Source organism: Cardiocondyla obscurior, linkage group LG06 (genome assembly GCF_019399895.1).
Source record: "Cardiocondyla obscurior isolate alpha-2009 linkage group LG06, Cobs3.1, whole genome shotgun sequence".
NCBI classification, from domain to species: Eukaryota; Metazoa; Arthropoda; class Insecta; order Hymenoptera; family Formicidae; genus Cardiocondyla; species Cardiocondyla obscurior.
Window position 1 is genome coordinate 454,363 of NC_091869.1, and position 19,700 is coordinate 474,062.

At 33.7% G+C, this 19,700-nt stretch overlaps 1 protein-coding gene across 6 annotated transcripts in view; it reads left to right on the forward strand.

Moving 5' to 3' along the window:
- The window catches only part of Shal (potassium voltage-gated channel protein Shal), a 93,123-nt gene that overhangs the window by 67,677 nt on the left and 5,746 nt on the right, over positions 1 to 19,700 (forward strand). For 3 of the 6 annotated variants that reach the window (XM_070658466.1, XM_070658462.1, XM_070658463.1), the window contains one exon: positions 8,359 to 8,664. The exons of 1 other annotated variant lie outside the window; for it this stretch is intronic. In XM_070658466.1, the coding sequence (XP_070514567.1) occupies positions 8,359 to 8,499 (141 nt within the window). In that variant the 3' untranslated portion in view covers positions 8,500 to 8,664. Of the gene's footprint in view, positions 1 to 237; positions 322 to 8,358; positions 8,793 to 10,396; positions 17,952 to 19,700 lie in introns of those variants that run through there. 2 more of the 6 variants (XR_011545918.1, XR_011545919.1) reach the window with 2 other exon arrangements.

Below are 19,700 nucleotides of genomic sequence, written 5' to 3' on the forward strand. Positions count from 1 at the left end.
CTATCAACGATCGGCGCTGCCTCATCATCCTTCTTTCTTCATCATCGTCCACGGTGGACGAAACCGCCATCGATGACAACGACGACAACGATGTCGACGAAAACTTCGACAATCATTAAAAAAAACAACAAAAAAAATAATAAAAAAAAAAAATCAAATTACACGAATTTGTGGCGACGAATAACGATGATCGATAATGACATTAATGTCTGAATCCATCGATTGAAAACCATGTAGAGCCTGTCCTATCAACTTACTTCGAACGAGAGCAAGGACAGAGTGGTGCTCATATACGGCGACCGTATACAGGTGCGAAAAAAGGTAAAGAAATCACGTTGGCAGAATTTAAAAAAAAAATGATGATTATGATGATGATAACGCTGATGATAAGGCTGATGAGATATCATACATATTATATGTGGTAGAGTTTATGTGTGGTATATCAAGTGTCTGGATCGCGCGCTTTCCCGTGCTCTGCCGTGACGTGAAGAACGTATCGGAATCCCCACAGCAAACCCCATTCCTTGCGGTGCTCGATAATGCTTTTAAGAGTGATCAGTCTCTGGATTAGCTTCCTCGGTGTCCGCTTTCACCCTCGAAAAAAAAAAAAAACCTCTCTGCTCGCTGCGCTTATTTAAGGGTTCTTGCATCCCTCGGAAACTCATCGATGGGGCTGTGCATATATATTACTTACTGTGTAATTTGCTTCTTGTGGTTATGGATGTATGGCTGTTTGCTTTCAGAGGGACGGGCGGGTTTTAGAAATGCACCGACGTTTTTTAAATCAATGATTTTTTTTTTCCCTAAAGCTAATTAATTTTCGTTTCGAACATTTTACTTCATATTTCTGAGCAACTTTTCATCATTTTTGCGGTATTTACACATACATATTAATATTAATATTTTTACATATTTTTTAAAGTACGAATTTACTTTAATCACTTTTGCGCGATTTGAAATAGTGCTTGCTTAATTAATTTTTTTTTTTACATATTGCGAAAAATTTATATATTACTTTTCTCTTTTTTTCGGTGAAGAACAGATACTCTGAGATGTATTTTTTATCTTTTTACAATTTTTACAACCGGTTATGTGTTTTTATTTTAATAAAATAAATACACACGTGTCTGCATTTTATTTATCAAGGTTTTCTTATTAAATTAATAAAAAAGTCTGTTAATTGGCAAGAAAATATTTGAAGATAATCAGTAATATATAAACTAATACATTTAAATATTATATTGTATATAATTATGTAATTTAACAACGGGAAAAATCTAACTAAATACTTATATTTTTGCTATCATAAATCGACATATTCAAACATTGAGGAAAAGTGATGACACACTTCTCTCGTTAAATATTCTAACAAATCGAGATTTTTACTTTATATACGTGAAAACTGCATTCGTTGCTGTTATTAATTTAAACAAATATTGAGGAACGATCGCATTGTTAGTTTCTGATGGAATGGATATTTTAGTATCGGAATTAGGACGCTTCACTGTTCTCGTAAAGCGTATCAAATTTCGCTAATCTGATTTTGCTGGTGAATACAAAAATTGACGCTCAGCATCAGCGCTATAATGCGTCAACTTTGCACTTTTTTTTTTTTTTACTTTGTAACGCCTCATCATCCTGTAATCTCTGCGGTCTCGTGTCCTACGACCTGCAACATTCTTGTTGCGGTTTTTCTTTTGTTTACACCACAGGCACAATACAGGAGTTGCTTGAGTGAGAAGGGTCGTAAAAGAAAAATTGCTGTTCTTTTCGAGATCATCTTTGGAATATTTTCTGCTTTTAACCGTCGGTTTTTTAGTTCGTTTTATGAAATTTGTCTAGTTAAAATAGATTTTCACACTTTTCTTTCGTTTTTTAATGAAAAAAATATACACTTATAAAAATCGTGTTAAATTTTTTCAAGCTATTTTTCAAACATTTTCTTATATTTTTAAAAATCTAACTTCTTGAACGTGGAACTTTTTGTTAGCATACATCAATTTTCTGAAACTGGGGCAACCTTAATCATTTTGTGATTTCGAAGTAGTGCACTTCTCGTAAGTCATTCCACTATCGTTAATAAACGCTTTTATAAACGCTTGGATGTATGATAAATTAAAATCGATTTTACTTATTTAAATCTTTGTTTTGAATTAAATATTACAATTTTATTTAAAATTAAACTTTTCTCATGAGATCTTAGTATTTATTTTCTCTTTTTTTATTTTAGCCTAAACGGAAACAGCTTGGAAAAAATTTAAAGGTGCCGAGAAGTTAAGGTTTAAAGGGCCGTAAAGAAAAACACAACAGCTGCGAAATAGGCCGTTAGTTCCTCTCGCTTCTCTTTTCGTTCCCTTTCTTTAGTTTCATGACTTTTTTCGGAGGCGATTTAAAGACGTCGTCGATTGAAATAGAAGTCCCCGTCTCTTTTCAGATTTTACGGTCTGAAAAATACCTTCGGTTTTGTTGAACGCTCGTATTTTTTTCCTCTTTACGTTTCTACTACACACGTGCGACACAAAAATATTTTTTTTTATGTTTTGCAAACGACAGAGAATTGCTGTTACACCATTTGCATTTGCGGTTTGTTGTATCCGTATTTTGTCTGTTTGGTATTTTAAGAATAAATTTACATTTTGCGAATAAATACAATCCAATGCGACAAATTTACTGTGCATACTTTATAAAGTCCGTACTTTAATATTATGTCAACGTAAACATGGAATTATCCAAGAATCTATATTTAGAAATGTAAAATAAAAAGAGCCTTACTATTTAACTTTATTTAATTAACGATAATGTTAAAATTTATTCTTTTTGATTATTATAAGTTTGATAATTACGGACACAATTTGTCGCATTAAAATTGTATTTCGAATATTACCTAACAAAAATATACTTAAATAAATATGTTTATTTTTTTTACGTTACTATTAATTTTATTTGAAGTAATTAACGATTATGCGAAATTAGTCAATAATAAAAAAAAAATTGCATATTTATTTTGCCATTGCAGAAATATTTATTTAAAAGCATGTTATAAAACGAGCGAACCATTATTGAAGCATTTGAAATTTCGATCGGAGTACTGTGGCTTACTTGTTATTTTTCACTGTGAGATTAAAAACAAATAAATCCATTTTATTTGTTTTTTGTAAGTAATTAAAAAAATATGCAATGTAATGGCAAATGTTATGGGATAAAAACAGATTTTCTATATTATATAACTTATTTCATTAGCTGCGGCAAGAATGCTTCATGCAAAGTAATTAGATTAAATTACAAAAATTACTATCGAAGTTAAATGTTACGCATTTATTTCAGTCGGATTTATTATCGCTCGTTCGTAGGCATGGTACGTTAACCGAATTCTCGTAAATGTCTACTAAATTTCGCATAAACTTGCCGACGCGTCAATACAGAGAATAAATTTAACCGTAAAAACAGCTTTTACGGCTGTCGTCTAAATCGAATGCATTTAAAGACGTGACGTAAAGTTTTGCTTAAACGTCTAACGTTTATCCTGTGAATCAGCTTGATTAGATTATTAATTTGCCGTTTATAATTTTCATTCTCTAATAAATCAACAAAGCCAGTTAAACCTTGAGTTACGTCTTTCAACTTTATTATAAAAATTAAAAAAAAATTAATTTAAGCATTATTCAATTAGACGAGATTAAGTAAAAAAAATTAATAATAATTTTATTACAATTATTATATATAAAAAGTGACTAGTAACGAAAAAAAGAAAAAAAAGGGGGTGAGAGCAAAGAATTTTACTTCGAATTTTGAAAAATTTATCGATCTATGAATATTTTAACACAAGCTCTTTTAATCCCCTTGCACACTTCTAATTAATAATACAGCGTTTACTTTTGCGCCTGCTACATAAAGAGCATTGGGTGCAACTATTAAGGAGTGCACCTGGAAATAACGCGAGCATTCCATTTAGTTTGCTTGCACTACCGCTTATCGATCGCACTTTCTACATTTGCATTTACATGCAATGTATTTGTTTCCGGCGGATTATATTGTATTGGTATTACCACAGATTATGCTTATATCGCGATCTAGCTAGATCTCAATTATGCAGAATGTCCACAGTATAATGTTGCCATACGAATAACTCACCTATATTCTTTATGAACATACGAAATTAATGAAAGTCTGTTTAAGAAATTGGGATTTTAATACAAAACTTTTCTTCTCTTGACACATTAATCATGAATTAAGCACACGCGTAAAGCTGTGGTGAACAATAGAGCTAATATGCCGAAGTTCTTTGTAAAAAGAACCTTGCTCATGCCTGGCTTATATTTATAGCTGCGTAATCTCGCATCGAAATTCGAGCCACATTGTTTCTGAATTCTTCACGACTCTCTGCTCTCGCGTATAAAGTGCAAGTATTGTCGCGTGTCGGTGCTTTTCTCCATTTTTATATATATTTTTTTAATTTTGCTTTTTATTTATTTTTTATCTTTTTCTATGTACAAAACGGTTATGTTTTATCACGGTTTTATTCAGAATTAATTTCGGTTGGTATTGCGTCGTACCTAAAGATTCATAATGGAAGCACTTTTATGCAAATTGTACTTCTGCGTTTTGCCGCTTTAATAAGTTCGCCGAGTATTATTAGAAGAATGTGCCTCGAATATCTGTGGACGTTTATGTGCCACGAGATAAATGAGAAACGCAAATAGCTTTGTAATAAATTTTCATATTTATTTAACTTTCGATAATCTTGTTTTCTTTTCAAATGGAAATACCGATTTATTTCGTGTTTAATTTTACGCTTTTGTCCCATATAGGGACTCGGCCGTCGCTACGCTTTCGCGTCGTCCAGTCGTCCAGAATCGAGAAATTATTTTCACAATTGCCATATGAAGTTTTAAGCGGAGTAGCAACGAGTAAATATATTTAATAATTTAAGAATTTATATCCTTTGACCAAGAGATTGAGTCCTTAAAAGTGGAAAAAAAAGAAAAAGAAAAATCTCGCGATTAGATTTTTCATACACGTTTAGAAACGCTTTGCTCGAGCAGTTTGTTAATATTAATAATTATTTCACAATTAAGCGCTCTTATGGAATCGTTGCTTCAGATTTACAGTTAAACGAATATTTGGCCTATTTTCGAACATGCCGTTACATAAGCGTCAGCTCGATACACGTATTCGCGCGACCTCGGGACATACGTTGCGATTTAGTGACTTATACACGCGTGCGTGCATGTAACTGCACTGCGGTGTAACGTGTAGCCTCGCGATGATGAAGTTATCGGGACTTTGAAAGTAAAGACATTATTGGAGCGGACGCTTTTCCGTCGCGCGATTGCAAGGGATTAATGGTCGCGCACGTGCGGTGACACGTCGACCCACGCTCCTTAAACTTGCCTCGAATTTACTGCATTGCAGTTCGCGCGAGTCTAAGACGTGCGAGCAGAACGACGCCGAATTTTTTATACCCCAGCCAGTTGATTATTTCAAATTCGTTCAACGTGGCGCGGCACGTTATGGCGCGGCGCATTTCCAATGTTATTTAATATGCAAATTACATCGGATATTGAAATATACAACGATATTTACGGTCAGCACGCGTAATGTTCTGTTCTTTGAGCGATGAATTAATGCTGTGCAAAATAACATGTTGTTTAAATTTATGTAACTTTTGTTTTCGCGTTATACATATTTTAAATAACGAAAATCTGGAATATATAAATAGAGAGAAGCGTTTCGATCTTCAAGGGGTATATAAAAATATCCATTTTACATTTATATCGCATAGATCTTCACATGGCACGTGTCGCGTATAGTTTTCTTAATCAATTTTTAGCTCTCGTCTCTAAGAAAGTATGTATGAAATTAGCATATGAGTTTAAATAAATTATGACGTAGATATATATATGTTGGGCGTTTCAACCTCTATTTAAATGTTCTTCAGAGACAACGATGTAATATATAGATTACATTAAAAATGTACGATTGAATACGGAGTTGGAGCGTCAATCGCGTATAGCTACGTCATAGCTTCAATTTCATGGGTCTGTTACACAAATTGTATATTACACATTGCCTCTTTTGTTGCAAATTTTAAAAAATTACAAGAAAACATTTTTATTTTATTTTTATTATTATTTTTTTAATTATTATTATGTAGGATTAATTAACTCGTGCTTCTTTTTTATTTTATGGAAATTTAAAATATTTTTCTAGATACTTAAATCAAATATAAGTGAGATATATATTTTTTTTACGTAATTTTGTGAAAGTTTTATCCGATAGATAAAATAAGACAACGAGTTTCGCGGTAATTAATTATATTCCGCTTCATCTTCCTGTTACCGATCGTTATCTCGGTATATTCGTGCTAGCAATTATGAAATCGATTTGCGATTACCTACGCTGCCCTATTACTAATAGGATAATGAAACATCTGAGATAAAAGCGATCTGTCGTTATTAATCACGAGAGATACAGCGTAGAAAGTCACGCCGGTGTTAAGCGCAACGTATTAACTGCGCGATTACTGCGGTAAAGTTTTGCGTACGATTAAGAGGGTCATGCTGCCAGGATGGGCTATAAACGCAACTAATAAACTACGTAAAGTATGACAATTGCTTGGTAACTGTTATGCTGCGATTATCGGGAGTGTTCAATTTATTATGATCTGCGCTTGTAAGATGTATAAAGCACTTCGCATGCGGCTGTGAAAGGCGATTTCGACCTTCGCTCCATGATTCTATCTTACAAAAGCCGATCCCGCGGGCGTCTGAATTTCCGAAAGTTACGATACAAGTACAACAGTTTTGCCATGATTATTTTTTGCACAAAGCAAGCTCAAAGATAAAATCACCGTGATCTTATATTCTATTTTACGAACATGATGTTTAATACATGATATATTTTGAATGAAACGCAGGCATGGTAATTAATAATTATGTACAAGTTATACATACAACCGCATTTCAGAAATTTATCGCATGTTTTACTTCTTGAGATATACTTGAAATATATTTATATATATATAAGTTTATATCTCGCACGTAATCTTTAAACAATACATTTAACATCAGATTAAAAACAGAGTTGGACTGTTAACTACAACGACAGGTTAGTTTACAGAAACTCATTTTCAATTTCAATTTCACTTTGATTTAATCTGGTTCTATTATAGTTGTAACATAAAATACTTATACGTACATCTGTACTTTTTATATGGTCACAATATTAATTTTCAAAATACGAAAGTTGCAAAAAATTTTTAATTAATTACGTTAATTTATTAATTCAATCGATATACGAAGTATACGTTATTGTCGAGCCCAAAAATGAAGCAATATTCTCCTACAATGGCTTAAGCTGCGCATTTTAATTAATTTAAGCAAGACATGTGTACTGTTATTATTATATATACCAAACGAACATGCATATTTTAATGTTGGCGAAATGTCTTGAGTCTCCGTACATTGTTTCTGTCCTCTACCTTCGTATTCTACATTTAATGGAATGTGTTGTTCTTATTACTGTTGTCTTGTAATTATTGTTATTACCCTTCTTACTGTGTGATCATTATTTGCTTCGCTACCTGGTTTCCTCTCGATTGTTTCCGCTCGTGTCTGTCGCATCGTATCGTCGCATGTTTTCTCTCTATGCACGTGTAATATTCTTTTTTTTTTTTTTTTTTTATTTCTCCCTTTACGATCTCGTCTCTCAATCTCTTTTCGCTCTTCTCGGGACAAAAATCACCCGATATTTTTCCCGACCCTCACGTTCTCGGGAGATTAACGCGCGCCTTGCCGCGAAGATTCATTCGAAGTCGATTATTAATTCATTTAGCAGTAAAGATCTATTTTAATTCGCGTGTCATCAAAGACCTTTAAAATTGCAATGTTAATTTATATGATCAACATACCAATTTAATTGTGGAATCGCTGATTATTTTTCCCGAGGAGTATGAGGAGTGAAGGGAGCGAGGGAAAGAGAGAAAGAAAGAGGGAGAGAAAAAAATAGAGAGAGAGAGAGAGAAAGAAAGAGAGAAATAGAGAGAGAGAGAGAGAGGTGGGAGAGAATCGACATATTTTATAATTGCTTAATTTGGATCGAAAGATTAAAAGCTAGAGAACAATTGTGTGAGAGATCGAGTAAAAGTAGCGAAAATGCAAGTATGAACGGGAAAATGGAGAGCGAGAGCGAGAGAGGCAGATGCCAGAGAAGAAAGAGATAGATGAGGTGATCGAGAGGGTGTGGAAAGCGAGAGAGAGAGAGATCAGTGGGATGTGAAAGAGTGAAGAATAAATGCGAAAGGAGAGAACGTGAAAGATGGAGAAAATTCAAACATGTCCGAAATGCCACTTGTTCCAGGACCTAAAGAAGCGCGATTCCCATCTCTGCGACATGCAGGCCCTTCAGCCACTTCCGGCCCCCACCAACACCGTCAACACCGCGCCCACCATGACTACTTCCGGTGGGCAGCCACCACTCCCGGTATCGGAGACCGTTTGAATTACGACGATCACGAGTACCGATCACGATCGTCCGTGTGCGCGATGCGCTACAGCCACGCATTACCACACCACCACTCACCTATAAACTCACCGCCGTCCTCCTCCACACCTGTGCTCGCTGAACCCGATGAACGAACCACGGCTGGCTATGGTCGAAGCAACGGTGAGCCATCATCATTCACGAATCTTTAAAGGGCGCAGCGCGGACCACCGGAAGTAGTCGTCGTGGATCTTGTTAGCTCGTGCTGCGCGAATTTTTCGGTTGTTCCGCTTGCACAGTTCGGAAATCCCGTAAGTGACAGTAAAAATATCACGCGTATATGATCCTTTCTTTTTTCTTTTTTTTTATCCAGGGCTTATTTATTATTTTTAATATTTTTGTGTAGTGTTTATCGTGATATGGTCTCGTAGATTTAGTTGAAGTCTTTACTCGGTTAATTGTACTGATCATATCATAGACGAGTATGAATTTTTTAAATATTTTTGCACGTAGATATATATATATATTAGATATAATAGTAAGAAAGATAAATTTAATTGTTACTGATATCATAGATGTTCATTTATAATTGCTCAAAAGTTGTTGAGTTTCGAGTTTATAGAGGAAAGCTTTTTTTTAATAGTTTTTTTTTTATTTAAAGTTAATGTTTCGTTTTTGCTCTACATGTGTTTACGGGGCTTCGGAAATTGAAATTAATCCGTTTCAAAAAATGTACCTACGGTTTTGACAATATTTGCTAGTATCATTGTGATTGCAAGTGTATCGTTGAGTTTCACTCGCCATTTGTTTTGCTTACAAAATCTCTACGCATTTACTTCCGGCGATTCACACTACTTCCCGAATATTAATCTATAGTACAGAAAACTTGAGCTTGGCTAATTCAGAAATAATAACTAAAGTTTTATAAAATTATTTTAATATTGCAGTTAAGATTAAGAAATTAACTATCATTGAAAAAGAAAAAAATAAATAAAAAATTAATAATTTGGTTGTGTTGGGTCAAAAAATTTTTTTAACTTTGCATAAAGATTACTTATTTTTAACGTTCTTAAAAATATTATGCTTTTTCTTTTTTAAATTAAAATCACATTATAATATCAAAGAGCAAATCAGTCAAATCGTTCGGAGACGATTTGACGATTGGTGCTGGTCGAGAAGAAAGGTGATTTATGATCGGTCAGCGGGAGTAAGACATTTTTCCGAGATTACGTTCGCTTCGTTTACCACCTTGAAATACGGCATGAAGCCGAGAGCGGCTGTTCGCGGCCCAGGGCCTCCGGATGAGTCCTGAGTGCAGGCAATTTTTCCGGATTTGCGTCGGCTTTCCCTGACGCGACCTAGTTTTGCCGCGGAGGCTTGCTGAATCGAGCCGCGACAAGGCAATTTTTTTTCGGCGAACCGCGGACGAATTCTTAGTGATACGCATCCTATAAGCGAATTGGATAATTGAGAAAGTTTACGTGCTCGGAATTCGAAAAAGTTGGAATATATATACGTGAATTTTGTGTATGTGCGCGTACATTCTTCTCACGTAGGTCACTAATTTCATTTCAAGAAATATAAATGTACCTCATTTCTTCACATTACACACAGCAGATTTCTCGGTGGAATGAAGTCGACTTGTCTTCGGCAAAAACTGCCGCATTACTATTTCAAGGATGGCTATTTATTTTCTTTTTTTTTTTTGGTAATACAGATAATTAATATTTTATCGCAGTCAGTACCTTCTTATCGATCGCATTATAATATTTATTAGAAATTTTATTTTTAATGTGAGAGATTTGCACAACAGTTATTCAACGGTATATTGCAATGCAAAGTGTCAGTCTTTGATGTTGTCTCGAAATTTGCGCGATCGGCGCGGCTATGAACTTTTCGCGCCTTTTAATTCCAGTAATAAAAAAACGAGCCGTTTGCATCGATGCCACGCGATGGAGATCCCGTCATCAGGTTCAACGGCAGGTTCCGATCCGCGATTTCACGAGCGGATTCATTCGCTTCCCCGAGAGGACGGGACGATCGTTCGTTATTCGGCGGAATCTACGAGAGTATCTGGGAGGATCTACGCGATGCGAATCGATTGCTATCGAAGCGCGAGGACCGATGCGCAATTCCTTCTCGCAGTAGATCCCCGTTAAAACCAGCAACCGATTTCGCAGATTTCCGTTTGACGGTGAAACGTCACGTGTTCTCGTTACAGCCGCAATACCTGTTTGCGTGCCGGATGAATTTCTTTAGGAAGAGGAAAGCGATCGGGCCCTTCCTGCGGAAATTTATTCGCGACGTCGTGACAATTAAATGAGTTAATTGATTAAATTGCGATGGCGACGAGTTCGCAAAGTGGGTGACCCAGGTGTGGCTGAGCGATTGCGATTAGGGTCACGCAATTATACGGGATTTGTCCGTGCGGGATCGAGTCCTTAGGGGGGATTCGCAACATATTACTTCGCGTCAGGCCGTCCCTTAAATAATGCTCTTTTTCACCCTTCAAGAAATAAAGGAAACGTATTATTCTTTACGATTGCTCGCGCATACCTAGAGAACGAGCATAAAGGGATCGCATAGAAAGATTTTTGCGGTATACATTTTGTAAATTACACTGTCAGAAGCTTTTACATAAATTTTTGACAAAGCACCGCTATGCATTTGACATGTTAATCAAGCTATGATAACAAACCTTTGAAGACAATACGAAATCAGAAAGGGACGTAACATATCAAAAATATAAAAATGAGATAATTGTAGGTGGAGAATATTAATTAATTTAAAATTGATAAAATTATTGTGTTTTATTAAGACCGTTGCTTTTGAATAATCACTGAATGAAGTTACAAAAGAGGTTAATGAAAACGATTAAAACAAACATCGAAGAAGAAAAGTTGGCACGAGAAAGTTTATCACTTTGACAGATACAATTAATTTTATTTATTCCCTTTTTTATAACGTCATCAGTACATGTATTTCCAAGATACATTGTAATATTTTACTTTTAACTTTAATTTTTACGAACTGTTAACATATGTACAAGTTTATATATATTTTTTTTCTTTTTCTTAAATTTTTTCTCTTTTCTTTTGAGATTTATTAAGCGATCGTATTTTGTAATAAAATAATTTTTAAGAAATTAAATATGTATAATTTATTTTGGGATTTCTCTTTATATTGAAATACTTTCTCAATCAGTGGATCAATGTATGTTATCAATTTAACACAATTCTCGTGACACATTTGCTTGTACTGGGAATAACATTGAAGCAAACATTATTTATAAGACGGTTTGACGCGACGGTCAAAATGCGATTACGTGAAAGAATGTAATATTGGAGGGACCTACGTACCTTTGTACTCTAACTTAAGATGATGCCCTCGTTCTTTCAAAGCTTCGTGGCCGACTTTAGTCGAACGCGAGGACTCTTAGGTAATTAAATCAAGATATTGTTCGATCGTTTATTACAGCGTTTTTGTTATCGTTGCTCGGCTATGGCGATCGATCGTCCGCTTTTTTTTTCTCCCCCCGTTCGCGAAAGATATTTTCCCTGAGTGCTTTATCAAAGAACTTTATCAGGAATAAGTACTTTGTATTTACTATATCATTTCACTTTGAGATTGCGACTTTTAAGAGTATCCTATAATACTTTAAATTATGATAGCAATATCGGAGTTGTCTTTCAAATATTATAAATAACTTCATTGAAAGAAAGCTCCGGCAACTTTAATGTAAATAGAGAGTGTACAGTATCGGGAATATTTATACATATATATTTCTATATTTATTATATTGATTTACTTTTATTCATAAAATTACTGTCTATGAGATATTTTGTGATTAATTTTGCAAATCCTTTAAAGTACTTTAAGAAAACGTAACGTAGTATTTACAGCACAATATTATTAATAAATTAAACATATGTATATCGTAATTATTAAAACTTTTTATATTAAATAAAACGTCAAATCGTATAAAGTAAATTGTATGATTATGTTACGCCGCGGACGATTGATTGGTATAGTCAAATTTATCGGAAAAAAAAAGAAAAATTACGAAAAAGCTATGGCTGGGTGAGCAACGGAATTTGTTTAACAATCACACGGCGCAATGTATATATTTGTGAAATTCAGCAAGGGAATGGGAGACGATTGCACAGTCTGTTGTCTGTAATAAAACTTTGTAACTAATGGCACGATTTGCCGTTGAACAAAAGATTTTAACGGGAGAATAATATAAATATGTATAGAAAAATTATATTATATAGCAAACAAACAAGAATATGAAAAAGGCGAAATATAATATATATATATATAAATATATATATTGTACATACACGCACGTGAAGAGTGCACTCAAGTTACAACACACACTTACACACATTAAAAAAAAAAAAAACGGACATCCATTTGCAGCACTCTCGCGTCGCGCAATAAAATAAATTCTAAATCGTTCCGTATTAGAATGCGTGCCTGAGTGCGTGAGAAGCCAAGCAAAAGAATAAAGAAAAAAGAATAAATATATGTATAGATAATATAAATAGTTATACAAATGAAGTGATTGATTATGCGTTCGGTCTCTCTCGTTTTGTCTGGAGAGTAACGGTAACATTTGAAACGACGTCGAAAGAGTTGCGGTAATTTAATCGAAGGACACAAAAAAAAAAGAAAAAAATAGGGAAGTCGCGAAAGTGAGATATCGCAAGAATTGTCGCGTGGGTTTTCAAGATTAGCTGTTAATAGTTAACTTCATCCGTCACGGACGATCGCGTGCACGCGCTTGAACGTACTTCTCGCCTGCATTTTTATCAATAGTTGATTTGTCTATGGGGAGGTCGTGTGCTATTCCCGTGGGTGTGCCAAAAACTTATGAATTAATAAAGTTACTTTAACTTTTAAAACACCGAATAACCGTCCTTTACAGCATTATACACACAGATTATTTAAATTTCGTTTGGCTTTGAATTTAAAATAAAATTTTGATAACGACAAAGGGTTGTTACGACGTATTTATTTTATTCACGACGATAAATATTAATGGAATGTGCTAACGAATAATTTTATCGTCGGATGTTACGTGCGTTCGTTTATTTTAAGCCGTTTTAATGCAATCTTATGAAAGAAGAAAACGAATTTACGTTTCGAAAATTAATTGATGTTATACATCGTCGTAATTTTAATCTATTAAGCAATCGATTTGATGTGCCTGAGACGAACTTCCGCATAAATCGATGCCGGGAGAACATTAAATTACTGCGATTAATTTAATTATCATGCTGACGTAGTTTGGATATCGGAGAAATTGACGACGCGGCGCGTCGCGACGCAGTTGATCGTCCTGTGAGTTAGCCCGTAATCGATAAATAAATCGTAAATAAGTTAAGCATGCAATTAAGAATTTTAAAAAAGTAAAAAGAAAAAAAAATTGAATAGAGACTTTTCGTTGATGTTGTGACTCGTAGTGCGTGTGTGTTTGTGCATGTGTATATGCGTATGGTCAGAACTAGCACGCCGAAATATATAAAATTTCGTGAATTTCGAGAATTTCGCAATTACGGGTTTTCTAAAAGTAATAATTAAATTTATTTTTTCTTCTTCTTTCTTTTCATTTAACCAGAATTCCAGAATTGTTTCGTCTCAGTCGAAAGAGAACTTTCCGTTCTCTATTTTCCTTTAATTTTCAAAGTACTGTTTCCGCTTATACAAGCCTTAAATAAAATACAGTTGTCTCTTGATAAAACTTTGAGGTAAAATCTACTTTTCCAATTTTTACGCAAATACACTTTCGTACTTTTGCACACACAGATATTTCATGGGGGAACCTAACACTTCGAATCTGGCTGTATTCACTTCTCTTTAAAACCGAGGCAGGACAAAAAGATAATTTTATTTCCACTACGAAGCTGAAAAATATTCTATAAATTCGCGACATTATATTATCGGCACGTAATGAGAAGTAAAGTGCGAATGAGCAGAGAGTAGTATGACTACGATAACGATGTACGGTGTAAACGGTAAGAACAAGTGCGGAGGAAGCAGGATTATTAAGAAAAATCAACGCGAGGAATAAGCCGAAAAAAGAAAGAAAAGAAAAATTATGATAAATGAGTCTTTCAATTTACTACTGTACTGCCAATGTTTTCCGAAACGACGTAATAACTTTAAGAATGTTAGGACGATGAACGAGAATGCGCTTTAGTCGGGGACTTTTCCTATCATTTCCTTTCTCCGCTTCGTACTCTCGCGATCATCATCGTGAGAGAAATTACCTAGAAACCTTTCGATTTGTGTCCTTAAAGGTAGAGAACGCCGGAGGATACGAGGTATATAAGGAATTTGTGTCACTCAGCGGGAAGTGTCTCAATAAATATGCAAATTTTCGGTACTGTGAATACGCCAGTGCCGCGTCTGCAAACGTTAATTAAAAAAGAGAACACGGAAACATGATATTCTCTAGTTGAATTTTCACTGAAATATACTACGTTTATACAAAGTGTGTACTTTTTCTCTCGATATCGTTTCACTCAAAGAAAAACGGAAAAGCGGAATTTATGAAATGTTAATATTTTTTTTTCTTTTTTTTTTCTTTTTAATAGGGTTTGAAAGTCTGACTTTAATTACACTAAAACTCTATTTACCGCTGAGCGACATCAACTTCGAGTAGTTAAAGCTACGTCTTTTTTGCATGATCAGTATTATAAATGTCAGTTTGTGATTGGTGTGAGCATTCTATTTACAATACGGTCCTTACAAGATCGATGATATAATTAATCTATTAACGTCAAACTTTCCGGAGGAAGCGGAGGCTTTTTCTTTGCTTTTGCTTAATAACAAGAAATAAACTTATGTAAAAACTTATGCGCAGAAATTAAAAAAAAAAAGAAAAATACAAAAAAAAAAACAAAAAAGAACAAATAAGGATAAAATATATCATAAATGTTTCATAGCAATGATATTACTGATAACACGATTGATAAAAAAGCAATTTAAAGAATCGCTATAAAGTACGTCCCCGATTTTTGAGACAATTGTGATGTAATTGCTGATTGTACGAGAAGCGTTTGATGCAAAATTCTTGCGACATTCCGCAACTTTATAAAATAAAAGAAAAAAGAAACAGGCGAACGTCGCGATATTCGAAAATAACAGCAACCAAGTTGCAAAGATCTGATCGTACCTAGACATTGATTCTTCATCGTACAAATGTGCAGTTCTATTTGTTTTCTTTCTTAAGCAGGACGCCGTCCATGGACTCATCGAGCGTTGGCAAGTGCCGATAATTGCGTTGACGATTACCAAGCGGTCGAAGAGCCAAATGAATGGAGTTGTTATGTATTGTCTTTGAATATTCTTACGTGACTTCATATTTGATTAACTTTTTAAATAAACGAAAAATTCTGATCCAACTTAATACTGTACGTGAAAAATGTCTATGTGTGATAAAAATACTAAATTATTTATTCGCTAAACGAAATACACGCAGTGAAAAAAATATAACTCTATTTTTTATTTGAAAAAGAAAAATATCTTTGTTATATTTGCAATTAAACTTTTACGAAAATAAAATCGCGTAATGGCTGCAGTGTTCTAAGTTTAAAACACACGTCTAATTATTTTACTGTACATAAAAATAATTTATATGATTGTTGCTTTACAAATTATTTGTATTATAGTGGAAAATTTTACGAGTGAATTTTTGCTGAAATATATGCAACGTGACTCCTTCATTCACTTAGCTCTTCGATTATTAGACTGCACACACATTGTGTATGTAAAGATGAGAAGGTCTACATATATATAAGCATGTTTTTACATAAATATAGATTCACTCATACGTGCGTGCGAGACAGCAAAGTTCGCACGGTGAAATGCATATATTCCTAGATCAGACTAATTAAAATGAGAAGATTATGACTCTTCGAGACGCGACATGACTGGCGACGAATAAATGGGCGCGTTGCGTTTCCACGGGATGCCTCGCTACTATTAAAAGTTATTTTAACGCCAAGTTTGGAGTTAATTAAAAAAAAAATTAATTTTTATCTTTAATACGAGTTTCCATTCTCCAGAATTTAATTTAAAAAAATAATTTAAATAAAATATTAAACAGATTAAGTAACTTTAGAAACAAAAGTTTCAACGAATGACAGATTTTCTTTAAATTGATTGAATTTTTAATTAAAACATTAATAATGTTTAGGTGATATTCCGTACATATTTTTAACCCGTTTTTGAATTGCCGGCAACTACGAAGTCAACTGATATTTTCGTAGAATTTATAAAGTTGTCGAATGAGAGATTATAAATTTAAGAAAAGTTATTCTTGTTTCTGTGGTGCTAAAAAAGAAAAAAAAATGTATAAATTGTAACAACTAATATTTTCGTTTAAATTATGGGAAGCTGGCTTCCCACGGTCCATAAAGAGTCGATGAGGTTAATCGCATTGAGCGACAAATTTAATGAAACAATAAAAAGGCTACGTTGTTGACAAAATTCAATTTTACAAATTATTTTGGTGTGAAGTCGATAAAAAAATTTTTCTTTTTCCTATTATCACTCCTACGTGTAACTCATTACGACTTTGTATTATATTCTTATCACATTATTATAATTAATGTAAATGTTGTGAAGTGTTATAGTAACGCAATCAGCATTCGAAGCGTTTAACATCGATTAGGAGCAGATGAGGTATTGATCCTTTGCGTTCCTAAGCGAGAATTGAAATTACAACGTAGGCATTCGATCTGAATCTATTTTTAGCAATTATATATTTAATTTTTACCTTCTTCAAATTTTTTTTTCTTTTTTTTTATGACTACAAACGCAATAATTATTATCCGATTTGAGAAATGCATCGCGTGGCTAGGCCGTCGATATCACAATATGAATAAACGACAATTGAGAATAATTCGGAGCATTCGAATAACGTTTACGTTGAACATTCGAATATATCAACTGCTGCGTGTGTTTTAAGCATCTTATCAATAATTTATAAATTATTATTAATATTATCATAGATTACTATTAATTGTTAACAATATGTAAATATGTATGTGTAACGTTTAAAGGTAAGTTTTGTATTGTAGCACAGGTGAAGTTAGTTTCTATAAATGGAACATACGGTCATGCTAGAATCACAACCATCGTAAGACCTGTCTTCATTTCATTAAAGGATTAATTTTGTCAACAACTTCGAAAGGATTTGTAACGCATGTTGTTCGCGCGACATTCAGGTGTGCTAGCGTTATTGCAAAACTTATCGCGTATTCGAACAACGACGGCCTGGCGGAACGTCGATATGCCCGACGATATTTTTAATTAAACCGTTTGGGAAATTGCGATACCCTGATTGCCGACGATTGTAAATTAGAGACGAAGACGTTTTAGCCAAAGGTACTGTCCATCTTCGGTAGCTTTCACGCCTTACTCAAAGAGAAAATAAAATCTAAAATTCATACTTCCAACTGAATGATATTTTTTTCTCTCAACTCTACTCACCCGTTCGCGCGAACGTAAATTCTTATCCCACCAGCACGAGTCATAAAATCTTCCTTACACTTAATTCTATGAGCATGAATTAGGAAACAAATAAACGAAAACGCGTAAAAGATAATTGGAACGATAAACTATGAAACTCAGAACTGCCGCCGCAATTTATTGCCGCTATATTCTTTGATACCCGAGATTTACTTGTCGGGTATCATGTTACTAGTGATTAAACATCGTTTCAGTATTATTCCATAAATAGGAAAATTAGTAAAATAAATGAGAAGATGAAAAGATAATACTAAAAGGAATTAAAGAAAAGAACAGAGAAAGAGAGAGAGAGAGAGAGAGAGAGAGAGAGAGAGAGAGAGAGAGAGAGAGAGAGAGAGAGAGAGAGAGAGAGAGAGATAAAAAGAGAGAAAGTTAGTTATTGTTTATAAAGCCAGTTTATTGCCAACGCTGCATTCGCTGCATAGTGAAAAGTAAATACTCTAGCGGTCTTTGCGCAAGATTTTACGACATGATGAACGAGAGATCTTGCTTTTGCATAATACCATAAATTGCAAGGATCAAAGATTAACGATAAACCACTGGGTAATTACGAGAATTTATGGAAATAAAGATTTATATTGCCGTTTATTGTCAATGATTACTACCAATAAAAGGATATAAATAATTTTGAGAAATATGAGGAAAGAGTAATGATTTTGGTGGTTTTAAATTTTGTTTTTAAGATTAAAGGTTATATTAAAAGATAATTAGATGATCGATAAAGGCATGAAACAAAAGAAAAAAGGAGAGAGCAAGAGATAAACTATAACTGTGATATTCACTGTTCGACTTTATCATCTCCAGAGAGCGATATTATATTTCCAGCAATTAAAACTGTTTGCCATTAGCTCCGGTTTACGTTCGAGGATTATAAACAGCAGAGAACTTTATGCATCGGGTTTTGATCTTCATTATTTATGGGCGGTATTGTTGTTTTAAGAACGCGATATAACGGCGTTCTGTACGAGCTCGAAATTTGTATTTATTCTACGCAACTAATTGCTTTTCTGGCCTACTTAATGCACGTTTTTAATGGAAAGCAATTTGTACAAATATATCAAATATTCAGAACCTACCATATTTTTGTTTAATCGAAAAAGCACTGAAAGCCGAGTAGAATTTTATGTAAAAAAATATATATTTTTGAATTTTGAGAAATTATGTAAAAATCCGTCACATTTGTTACCTTCAAATTGAGCAAGTAATACGACTCAACGCACCGATGGTCACAGTCCACGGGAGACGTCTGTAGGACGTCCACATGATAAATCATACATATTTTTAATTAATTAAAATTAAGACAATTAAGAAAAAATACGGTAAAATAAAAATAAAATACAGCAAATGAAAAGAAATACCTATTTTTAACTCTTTGACGGTAAGAATTTAGAAAAATAAATTTTTCGAACAATTTAATTTTTTACAAAAAAAAAAAAAATAATTTTAAGTTCAAAGAGCATGCTCTAAAAAGGATAAACTTATAATAGTTTATTGTACCAACTTCTGCAATTTGGAGTTTTGAACGTAATAAGCAGTTCTTTAAGCCATTCATTATAAAGTTTTAATATTACTATACACACGCAATATGTTACATCGATGCATTATTTACTCAATATCGCTAAGTGAACGTTAATTAAATATGAAACAGTTAAATATGCTCGTGTATCCGAGTATAT